At 34.3% G+C, this 11,940-nt stretch overlaps 2 protein-coding genes across 2 annotated transcripts; both read left to right on the top strand.

The window, feature by feature from the left end:
• The first annotated feature begins 2,957 nt into the window (after positions 1 to 2,957).
• Positions 2,958 to 3,389, top strand: LOC110870397 (leucine-rich repeat extensin-like protein 3). Its single transcript, XM_022119581.1, has one exon. The coding sequence runs from the start codon at positions 2,958 to 2,960 to the stop codon at positions 3,387 to 3,389; it is 432 nt and encodes a 143-aa protein (XP_021975273.1).
• Positions 3,390 to 7,894: 4,505 nt separating this feature from the next.
• LOC110870398 (leucine-rich repeat extensin-like protein 3) lies at positions 7,895 to 8,398 on the top strand. The gene has a single exon (XM_022119582.1). The coding sequence runs from the start codon at positions 7,895 to 7,897 to the stop codon at positions 8,396 to 8,398; it is 504 nt and encodes a 167-aa protein (XP_021975274.1).
• The last annotated feature ends 3,542 nt before the right edge of the window (positions 8,399 to 11,940 follow it).

Genomic DNA, 11,940 nt, shown 5'->3' with positions numbered 1-11,940 from the left:
TGTAATTCATATATAACGTATCATGGTATATCTAAATATAAATGTAATACAACAAATATTTATCACTTAAGTTAAGAGTTAAATGCCATTTTAGTCCCCGTGGTTTGGGTCATTTTGCCAGTTTAGTCCAAAGGTTTCATTTTTAACCTGTGGGTCCAAAAAGGTTTCACAGTTGCCATTTTAGTCCAATGAGTTAACTTCATCCATTTTTTCTGTTAACGAGAAGGCCAATTCGGTCATTTTATATGGCTGAATTGCCCTTTTAGTTAACAGAATTACATACAAAATGACCGAAATGGCCTTCTCGTTAACAGAAAAAATGGATGAAGTTAACCAAGTGGACTAAAATGGCAACTGTGAAACCTTTTTGGACCCACAGGTTAAAAATGAAACCTTTGCACTAAACTGGCAAAATGGCCCAAACCACAGGGACTAAAATGGCATTTAACTCCTTAAGTTAATATAAACGAATATCTCCATCAGATTTTCATGATATTTTAATACTTAACATGTCTGCCTTTATTACTTGTAAATAACCTTATTTTTCTATGATAATCAATTTTGTTGTTTCATTCTAAGGATCTCAATTAACTTACGAATATATTTTTTGCCAAAAAAATATTTCATACAATAAATTGATTCATGTATATAAAAGATAATTATCATAAAATAATTGACCCAATTAGTATGAAGATATCAAGAAAACAAATGTCATATCAAGAAAACAAATACCAATATCTATAAATTAGAAATACGATAGGAATATATAAATCATTAGACATATTATCTCTATGTGAAATATACTAATTAATACCAACATGTATAATTATAGAGAAACCCCCATGGTCATTTGCTTTCCTATTTTCATGTTCATGTTCGACAACATTACTTTTAAAATTACTTAAGTTTATAAATTTTGAAAACAGAGATTTTAAGGTAATTCGAAACTTATTTAAATAATTCCAAACTTATATCTTAATGGTAAAAGTGACATTATATCTTTGTGACAGAAAAGTTACCATCCTGATTTCCCTAGTTTTCATCGAGGCTAACAATAAAAAATCATATTTGGTTGTTTGTCATCTTCCCAGTTGCAAAACCTTTATCTCATCAAATTCCTAGAAACCAAATATTCATAGTTTTAACGACATTAATAAAATAACAATATTATGATGAAAGACACCTTGAAATTATTCATCTTGTTCTATGTAAATAGATATGCAATTCTTAATGCAAGTTTGTAAATCACTAGTAATTCATTTTTAAATAAGAATCTCTCAACAATAAAATTTACATGATTTAAGAACAAATTGAAAGTTGCAATCTCTTAAATAACGTGTATATCTAGGCATCTTGCAGTGTACATATAAACTAGTAATCAAATCCTAAGTCATAATACCATGCAACTAATTATTTGTTATTAATGTGGCAACTTAATCTCATATAATTAGTTATTATAGTAAAAATCAATTATGATATTTGGAATTAAAATAAAATACAAAAGATGTTCAAAAATATCTTTTTCAAAAATCAACATTTAAATATACTTAATACAAATAAAATCCTTTACTATAAATAAATTATTTTTTTACTACCAAAATCTTCGTTTATTGAAACAATGAACTACATTAAATTAATATAGCATTTTATGTTTGAGACTACTCAAAACAAACAAGCTGACTTAATTGTGTAATTATTTTCGATATTTAAAAATATGAACAGATCAAGGGAAAAATGGATATTACCTCTAATCGTCGGCATGGTTGAACTTTTATCCCCTTCATATTCTGTCCTTTATTACTAGTTTTAAAAAAATTAAAATAAAACTTACTTGTATCAGTTCCAACTCCAAAAGTAACCGATAAGCAACTAGATCCAACTTCAAAAGCAATTCGTGCTGATAACGTGTTATGAAACTAGCCTAATAGCAAATAATAAGAGAAAGAGATGTAGGGAGAAAGAAGTTGATATTTCATTGATAGGTGTGTCCAATACAAGAGATACAATGTAGTATATATAGAAAAAAAAAACTCTTTTGATAAAAATGTTAATTTCTGTTCCTCATCAAGTATCAGTGGTAGGTATAGGTAAGAACATAGTAAGTCATTTGATAAAAAAACTCATTCGTTCGTGATTATATAAAATTTGAAAAGAAAAATGTTTCGATTAAGAAAATAAGTATCGTCATGTTTTAAGGGACATTATTGAGATTTAGGACAATAGCGGCGAAAGAATATGATCTGCGCCGTTATTGTCAATAGCGGCGACATATTTTGCATCGCCGTTATTGGTGTTGCCGATATCGTCTCCTTTTCTTGTAGTGTGCATTTCAATTTCTAACCGAACAAGATTTTGGACATGATCAGTGGCGGATCCAGCCCATATTTGTGGGTTCCTAGGAACACCCAGTGTGTTTGGAAAAAATGGAAAAAAATAGTGAGAACCTTCTAGAATTTAGAAAAAGTTAGTGAGAATTAAAGAGAATTTATCGTGTTCCCAGGAACCCAGTGTGTTTGGAAAAAATGGAAAAAAATAGTGAGAACCTTATAGAATTTAGAAAAAGTTAGTGAGAATTAAAGAGAATTTTTCAAAACGATCCCATTGGAATAAAATTCTGAATCCGCCACTGGACGTAATCATTTCCAATTCAAATTCCGTAGAATTCCAGGTACCAAACGGATATGTTGATTATATTTTAGTAACATAAAATTTTATTATGGATTTGTGACAAAAAGACATCAAAACCAGCAAAATTTAAAAGTTTCAACATTTCCTCTACAAAGAATAATTAATGTATGCATGGTAACTTGGTAAGTCAGGCTAATAAAGAACATAAACGTAATTTTCATTTGCTAGGTGGGTAAATGATTTCGCTATATAAAGAGGGAAGATGCATGAAAACATAACACAAAACAATGAGATCACGAAAAGCGAATAGGCCTCAAGCCTCTCTAATTATGGCGTCTCTTGTGGTAGCCATATGTTTTGCTAACCATGACAAGTATATAATCCCTGCAAGGGGGGCCGGGGATGGGGGTGGTCGCGGTAGTGGAGCACGAGCAACACCTGTCAAGCCACCAAAATCCACCACCACACCACCCTCCATGCTTAGAAAGTCTGAACAACAAGATCCCTCTACGACACAACAACCTCCAGTAACGGTACCACTACCTCCGATACCAGTACCACTACCTCAATTACCTATACCTATACCTATACCTGTACCTAAACTACTAGAAACCATTCTTGCAAAGTCTCCACCGCCACCTCCTCCTAAGTCACCACCTCTTAAGTCACCCCCACCACCATCCGGGACTCCCCCGCCACCACCATCCACTACTCCACCGCCACCACCATCCACCACTCCACCTCCACCACCGTCTTCCTAAGTGTAACATATTGTTGTCTGTCATTTTTATATAGTTATGTTATCAATGCTCTTAATGTATTTGATTGATATATATATACACACACATGTGTGTGAGACATACCTAGTGCCTATGTTACGGTGTAACCTTTCTTAAAGTGGAAGGTCATTACTTCACATCAATAAAAGGTGGAAGGTCATTACTTCACATCAAGAAAAATTTAAAATAAGTACTTTATCGAGTGTCTTTGTTTAAGCGATTAAAGGCGATTGAAGAATAAGAAATTTTTGGGTGAGATAAAATGTTTTCTTTTCGAAAGAAATAGATTATATATAAATGAATTGACTAACCTTTACTTAGGTAGAAAAAAACTATAGAGCATTACAGATGTCTAATTATAAAAGGAGAAGATCACAATGTAATCAAATTAACAAGTGGCTAAACATCGCTGAACATTTAGTTATGTGAACCTTTCCTCAACCTTGATCAATAAGAAAATTATTAGTGAAAGTTGTGAATGGCAGAAAGAGTCTCAAATGAAGGAGAGTTTGTTCTCACAACTCATGTGATCCACACCCTATTGTTTGCAATTCATTAAAGACACTACTAGAAAATTAGGCAATTGCCATCAATAATTTGCCACCGAAAAAAAGGTCACAAAATTAGTTACCTTTTCTCAACCAAAATCGTATTGGTAGCAAATACTTCCGAAAAATCTTTAATAATAATAATAATAAAAATTAAGAAAACAGTAGTAAAATGATGTTAAATATGCAAATATAAAAAATTTTATGAAAGTTGCCATCATTTTTCGACGGCCATTCAGTTTGCCACCGTCACATGGTTTACTCTAGAGTAAATTGCGGTTTTGGTCATTGTGATTTATATGCTATTGCTATTATTTACAAATTTGAAATGTCTTGCAATTTTCGACGGCCATTCAGTTTTCGACGGAAATATCAAGTTTTTTACTCGCTCCCCCAAAAAATTTAAGCGAGATATCAATTGCTATTATTTACTCTAGAGTAAATTGCGGTTTTGGTCATTGTGGTTTATATGCTATTGCTATTATTTACAAATTTGAAATGTCTTGCAATTTTCATACCAATGTTTCTATTTTATTGCAATTTTACTCCTCCATACTAACTCCATTCATCTTCTAGTTAAAACCAAGTCACATGATAGCCATGTGCTTATGCAAACTTGTAAGTATTTTAACCCCCGATCACTAATTTGTTACCCTACCCGATTAATCTAAGACCCATCAACGTATGTCAAGGTTCTGCCTGACTAAGTCCGTTAGGTTTCTGTCTCGTGTTTTATGGCTAATGTGATTTGGGTTATTTTACTAACACGCGTGCATTGTATGTTTTCAATAGAAACTCAAGAAAATAATCAGGAAATACCGCCAAGAAGCTCGTAGAAAACCCTAAGTTTACAATGTGAGTCATTCTCTTTTCACAATTTGTGAACCATTATTTCAAATGTTTTATCAAACCTTAAATATTTATCGGTTATAATTACAGTGATTAAGTCTTTGTATTCTACAATTGCTGCTAGTATTATGGGGTTTGTATGCAGTACTTGATAACCTTCACAATTGAGCATGGGTATCCAATGTGTGATATGACCATAGTCATAGATTCGTCGAGTGACAAGTACTGAACGAGTAATTGTGTAGATATAAACATTGTAATCGCTCTTAATACTGTATAGTTATAAAAACTTATTTTATTAAACTGGAATGTACTCGCCAGTATTTCTTGCTGATAAAATATTTTTAAAACGCGTTTCAGGTACCTTAATGTGAAGCTATAAGAAGCCAGCTATGGAGCACTGAAGCCTTAAAGAAAGTGGCTTTAAATTACCTGAATAAAAAGAAGAAGTTCATATTTTCAGCAACTAGGGTTTATCCCTATTATACATTATTATCATTGAAATATGGGCTTATCCCATTTGTTTATTTTAAAAGTTTGGTGTTTTGAAACTCTGAAATTATTTCCTAACTACGATCCTGATGTCTCATTTCTGCTGCCAAATTAATAAACACCGATACTACCAGCTCGTGTTCGCGACTCCCGCTCCTGGGGTGGGGTCGGGGGTCGCGACAGCAAGACATCTAACAACGGCTGCTTCAAAGGTCTGCTCAGTGTTAAGCTCTGTTGGATTATAAAGACTGTTAAAGAGTAAACCACTGAAGAAGTCAACGATTTGCTGGAAGTCAAAGGTCCGATCACCCTTTGAAGAAAGCACTGCTAAAGCTTCATCAGAGGTTGAGCTCATCAAAGGATAGTATCAACAAAGTCTTGTAATCAGTGTTTTGTTTTTGTAACAGTGTTTAGCATTAGCAGTGTTTAGAGGTTGTTAGTGTTGTTAGATGTCACTATCTCGGTGACGTCAGCAAAGATGTCACAGTGGTTAGGATTGTACTATAAATAGACAGTGTCTGTACTGTTCTATTAGATCACTTCATCATTTGCATTTTGTTCGAACAATCACTGTAATCTCAGGCTGAGGGGGAGTGTGTAATTCATGCATACGTGAAGCATTGTGTAATACAATCTTTCGACTTAAAGTATTCATGATGAAAACATTTCTTCCATTGTTTGTGTTATAAAGTTTTATTCATTCCGCTGCATATTATTCATCTTATTATCATCTTTCATCTTTAAAACAAACACAAACAATTAAACTCAAATCCTAACAATTGAAAATGTAATTGGAATTGAATTAGAATTGACCTATATATTAATAAATGGATGTTTTGAACAGTAGAAAAGTAGATAACATTATAATAATATATATGTTTTTTAATACTTTTATTATATTCTTTACTTTTTAAGTTAGATAAGTTTGTGTTAACCGGTACTGGTATCGAAAATACCAGTACGATTATCGGTACATGAAGTTAAAAACCAATACCAGTCTGGTACAGAAAACACCAAAAGTCAGTATCGAATTGATTTTGAAAATCTTTTATTTCAGGAAATTAGGTTCAACTACCCGGTACCATTTGCTCATCCCTGATCACGGGTGTCGTACGAACAACAACGGTATCATACAACTTTTTTTGTTGATTTTCTTCAACTTTTAATGATTTTTTTTTTTTGTTTCAAGGGTAGGGATGAGTTTGGTGCCAACCAATACTAAATCGGTACTTGTACCGAAAATACGAGTTACGGTACCGATATATAAAGGTAAAAACGGTAGCGAACCGGTACCAGAACGCCAAAAGTCGTACCGAATTGGTACTTAAGATCTTTCGGTTCGGGAAATTCAGTACCGTTATCCAGCATCATTTGCCCATCTCTGACCACATGTTTCATACGAACAACATTATTACCATACAACTTTTTTGGTTGATTTTCTTTTGGTTATCTTTTAGTGTTTTTTTCTACATTTTCTTTTTATTTTTGTCAGCGTTTTTCGTGCGCAACGCGCTCGTAGTAATTTCAAAACACATGTAAACACAGACTAAACAACAAAATACGTTCGCCGCAACACGGCTAATGTAAAAAACTAGTTCATTATAAAATCTTAAGATGTTTGGTTGGTAAATATGTTATTAGAATTAGAATGGTAAAAAATTAATCTAAAGGATTAAATCACCCCCAAGAAAAACTTGCTATTGTAGCTATAAGATTCTAGTTATTTTGTTTAGAAAAACTTTATAATTTGCACAATTTATTGGATTTAAATTTTGGATTAGTACTGCATCCTTTGTTTCTAAATAAATACTAATGTCTTATATTAACTTTTAAATTATTGATTTCATTTCAAATTGTATATCTGTTTTTAATTTCAATTTTTGAAAAATGTTAATTTCTATTCATCATCAAGTATCAGTGGTAGGTATAGGTAAGAACATAATAATACATTTGATAAAAAAAAAATCATTCGTTCGTGATTATATAAAATTTGAAAAGAAAAATAAGTATCGTTATGTTTTAAAGGACAATATTGAGATTTAGGACAATATTGACATTTAGGTAACATTCCACTATAATGTAAACTTTTTCTTGAGTAGGTTGATAGATTTTTAAATTCCTTTAAATAACGGAATTTGATGGAAATTTTTTTTACACTACAAGAAGACGGGGCAATAGCGGCGACAAATGTCACTGGTAAAGAGTATGATCTGTGCCCCTATTGTCAATAGCGGCGACATATTTTCTGTCACCGTTATTGGTGTAGCCGCTATTGTCTCCTTTTCTTGTAGTGTGCATTTCAATTTCTAACCAAACAAGATTTTGGACGTAATCATTTCCAATTCAGATTCCGTAGAATTCCAGGTACCAAACGGATATGTTGATTATATTTTAGTAACATAAAATTTTACTAGACAAAAAGATATCAAAACCAGCAAAATTTAAAAGTTTCAACATTTCCTCTACAAAGAATAATTAATGTATGCATGGTAAGTCAGGAAAATAAAGAACATAAACGTAATTTTCATTTGCTAGGTGGGCAAATGATTTCGCTATATAAAGAGGGAAGATGCATGCATGAAAACATAACACAAAACAATGAGATCAAGAAAAGTGAATAGGCCTCAAGCCTCTCTGATTATGGCGTCTCTTGTGGTAGCCATATGTTTTGCTAACCATGACAAGTATATAATCCCTGCAAGGGGGGCCGGGGGTGGGGGTGGTCGCGGTGGTGGAGCACGAGCAACACCTGTAAAGCCACCAAAATCCACCACCACGCCACCACCACCAATAATACCACCACCACCACCACCCTCCATGCTTAGAAAATCTAAACAACAAGATCCCTCTACGACACAACAACCTCCAGTAACGGTACCACTACCTCCGTTACCAGTACCACTACCTCAATTACCTATACCTATACCTATACCTGTACCTAAACTACTAGCAACCATTCTTGCAAAGACTCCACCGCCACCTCCTCCTAAGTCACCACCTCTTAAGTCACCCCCACCACCATCCGCGACTCCCCCGCCACCACCATCCACTACTCCACCGCCACCACCATCCACCACTCCACCTCCACCACCATCTTCCTAATTGTAACATATTGTTGTCTGTCATTTTTATATAGTTATGTTATCAATGCTCTTAATGTATTTGATTGATATATATACATACACACACATGTGTGCGAAACATACCTAGTACCTATGTTACGGTGTAACCTTTCTTAAAGTGGAAGGTCATTACTTCACATCAATAAAAGGTGGAAGGTCATTACTTCACATCAAGAAAAGTTTAAAATAAGCACTTTATCGAGTGTCTTTGTTTAAGCGATTAAAGGCGATTGAAGAATAAGAAATTTTTGGGTGAGATAAAATGTTTTCTTTTTGAAAGAAATAGATTATATATAAATTAATTGACTAACCTTTACTTAGGTAGAAAAAAACTATAGAGCATTACAGATGTCTAATTATATAAGGAGAAGATCACAATGTAATCAAATTAACAAGTGGCTAAACATCGCTGAACATTTAGCTATGTGAAGAACCTTTCTTCAACCTTGATCAATAAGTAAATTATTAGTGAAAGTTGTGAATGGCAGAAAGAGTCTCAAATGAAGGAGAGTTTGTTCTCACAACTCATGTGATCCACACCCTATTGTTTGCAATTCGTTAAAAACACTACTTGAAAATTGGGCAATTGCCATCAATAATTTGCCACCGAAAAAACGGTCACAAAATTAGTTACCTTTTTTCAACCGAAATCCTATTGGTAGAAAATACGTCCGAAAAATCTTAAATAATAATAAAAATTAAGAAAACAGTAGTAAAATGGTGTCAAATATGCAAATATAAAAAGTTTTAGGCAAATTGGATTTAAATAATCCTAACTCACTGTTATTGGCCAATAATAATCCCAACTCATTTAATCACCAATAATAATCCGAACTATTCACTTTTGTTTGTAAAATACTCACAGTTAAAAAAACACTAAGTAGGTTAAAAATTTGCTGATGTGGCTTGACACGTCACCTGCCATATCAGGTGACACGTAATCGAAAAATGCCACGTAGACTGCCACGTCATCAAAAATGCCACGTAGACTGCCACATCCGCTGCCATGTCATAAAAAATGCCACATCAACTGCCACGTCATATGACACATCAGCTAAAGGGGCCACATCAGATGCCACATCAGCAAATTTTTAACCTAGTTAATGTTTTTTTAACTGGAGTATTTTACAAACAAAAGTGAATAGTTCGGATTATTATTGGTGATTAACTGAGTTGCGATTATTATTGTCCAAAGTTTTATGAAAGTTGCCACCATTTTTCGACGGCCATTCAGTTTACCACCGTCACATGGGCGCAATATAAAGTAAAAATTTAAGCAGAAATATCAAGTTTTTTACCCGCTCCTGCAAAAGATTTTAGCGAGATATCAATTGCTATTATTTACTCTAGAGTAAATTGCGGTTTTGGTCACTGTGGTTTATATGCTATTGCTATTATTTACAAATTTGAAATGTCTTGCAATTTTCATATCAATGTTTCTATTTTATTGCAATTTTACTCCTCCATACTAACTCCATTCATCTTCTAGTTAAAACCAAGTCACACGATAGCCATGTGCTTATGCAAATTTGTAATTAACCATCTAAATGAATGAAAACAAAGTTATTTAACTCCAGAGTCTTTCTTCTTCACATCCCAAACCCTAATTTCTAAGATACTAAACGACACCTCCAACAACAATGGTTCTAAGTGATATGCTCAAAGTAAAATCATATAAATTAAGATTTGGATGCCATGTTAATCGATATATTTCAGATGTTATGTCAGGAGATCGATATGATGAGTGAACATCATATCCCAAATCACACTAAACTCGTGTAATTATACTCATCAGTTTCTTTAACCATTATCTTGTTCAGAAATGGAGGGGGATTCTAGATGCACTTTAATATCTAAAATCGCTTTTTCTCACTTTTTCATTGGAATGTGAACAAATGTGCTGATTAACATTTGTGGGGAGTGGTCATGTGGCAAGCAAACTTTTAACCAACTTACATGCGTCAATTATAGTGGGAGGGGAGTTCTTGAATTCAAGTCCTATAGACGATAGAAATAAAAGAAATTTACCATTAAAAAAAAAAAACTTACATGCGTCAATTACGGTGCATGTCAATTAAAAAAGATGTTCCCTTTGATACACGTACCATGTCAACGATGCAGTTCATCATATCTGAAGAAACACTATGGGTAAGTTCCGACTAGGACTTCAACTCTTTGGCAATCCGAACAGCTAACTACAAAACCAAACACCGTTAGGACTCGTTACAGGAATGGGGTTATTCATGTAACCACCCCCCGGCGTGAGAATAAGTCTCGGTTTGGGAGAAAGAAAGTATGAATGTAGAGAGAGAGTAAACGAGAACAAGATGGTCCATACCTTTGATGTTTACCACTATTTATAGTTTACCATTAAGGTTTCCTCTAACTTAGGATGGGCTCCGATAAGTTAGGGATTTGCATGATCTTCCCAAAAGGTTGGGGATTTGGTTACGTGGTTTATCCATGCAGAATAGAACATTCTAGAATAAACATGTGTAATTAAATATTTATAATAAAATAATAGGTGATGACCGGGTCGGGTTAGCCGATCCGAGTCATACCTCGTCATGTCCCCCCAGTCTCAAGTTATCAAATGAAATTCATGAAATCGGACTAAAAAATGAAAAAGTCAAAGTTCCCCCTTTGAGTGTAAGTTTCTCGAGTGGGGTACCGTTACGTTTTTTGAAAAATGGCGGCGATGGGAAAGGATGTGACAGTTAAGTTATCATTAGGATGACAGTTGTACCTCCCCTGTTTTGACACGCGTTCCCATCCGTTCACCTTTTTGAATTCGAAAGGTTGCATCCCTTATAAATAGGTTTCTCGTTTAGGGTTTGGGATTTCATTTCTGCCTTTGTTCACAACCACTTTCTTCTTTGACTTCCTAATTCCCAAAATGGCTTCCAAGACCGGCGAGTCCTCTTCTTCTGCCCAAGTAAGTTCTGATGCCCTATATGTCAAATAGGGGCTTGTTTCATTCAACAATCTTATTCAAGATTACGACATTAGAGCAGAGTGGAATCCGGTACTGCCGTCAAAGACAGACACGGCATTTCCGTTAAAGAAGGGTAAAATCACTCTGTTTTGTGATTTTTTCAAATTTTGCAACTTCTGATTGCCGATCACCAAGTTTTGTAAGTTGGTTCTTGACCATTATCCCATCCACATTTCTCAACTGCATCCGTTAGGGTTGGTTAAACTCCGACAGTTTGAATTTGCTTGTATAGCTCTGGGTCACATCCCTGAACTCACCGTTTTTAGGGCTTTTTTCGTTCTCGTGTGGAAATCTCCCTTTTTCACCTTTGACAGGAGGGATATCGATGCGTCTTGTGTGAGGGACATCCCTGCCAGTTCCAAGGATAAGGATTGGAAGAAAAAGTTCTTCTTTATTGATGCCGGTGTTATTTCCGGAGAAATGCAGTGGAGGGGGATGGGACCCAAGGACAAGGTTAAAACGACGGTCCCCCAAAAGATGCTTATGTTGAAAACGCTCATTTTAAGAGATTGAGTGAATGCCCCTCC

This window comes from Helianthus annuus, chromosome 8, assembly GCF_002127325.2.
Source record: "Helianthus annuus cultivar XRQ/B chromosome 8, HanXRQr2.0-SUNRISE, whole genome shotgun sequence".
NCBI classification, from domain to species: Eukaryota; Viridiplantae; Streptophyta; class Magnoliopsida; order Asterales; family Asteraceae; genus Helianthus; species Helianthus annuus.
This window is presented reverse-complemented; position numbering and strand designations above follow the sequence as displayed.

Bases quoted from the DNA above. Each gene is read 5' to 3' on its own strand.
- LOC110870397 (XM_022119581.1), top strand. From the start codon at position 2,958: ATGGCGTCTCTTGTGGTAGCCATATGTTTTGCTAACCATGACAAGTAT.
- LOC110870398 (XM_022119582.1), top strand. From the start codon at position 7,895: ATGAGATCAAGAAAAGTGAATAGGCCTCAAGCCTCTCTGATTATGGCG.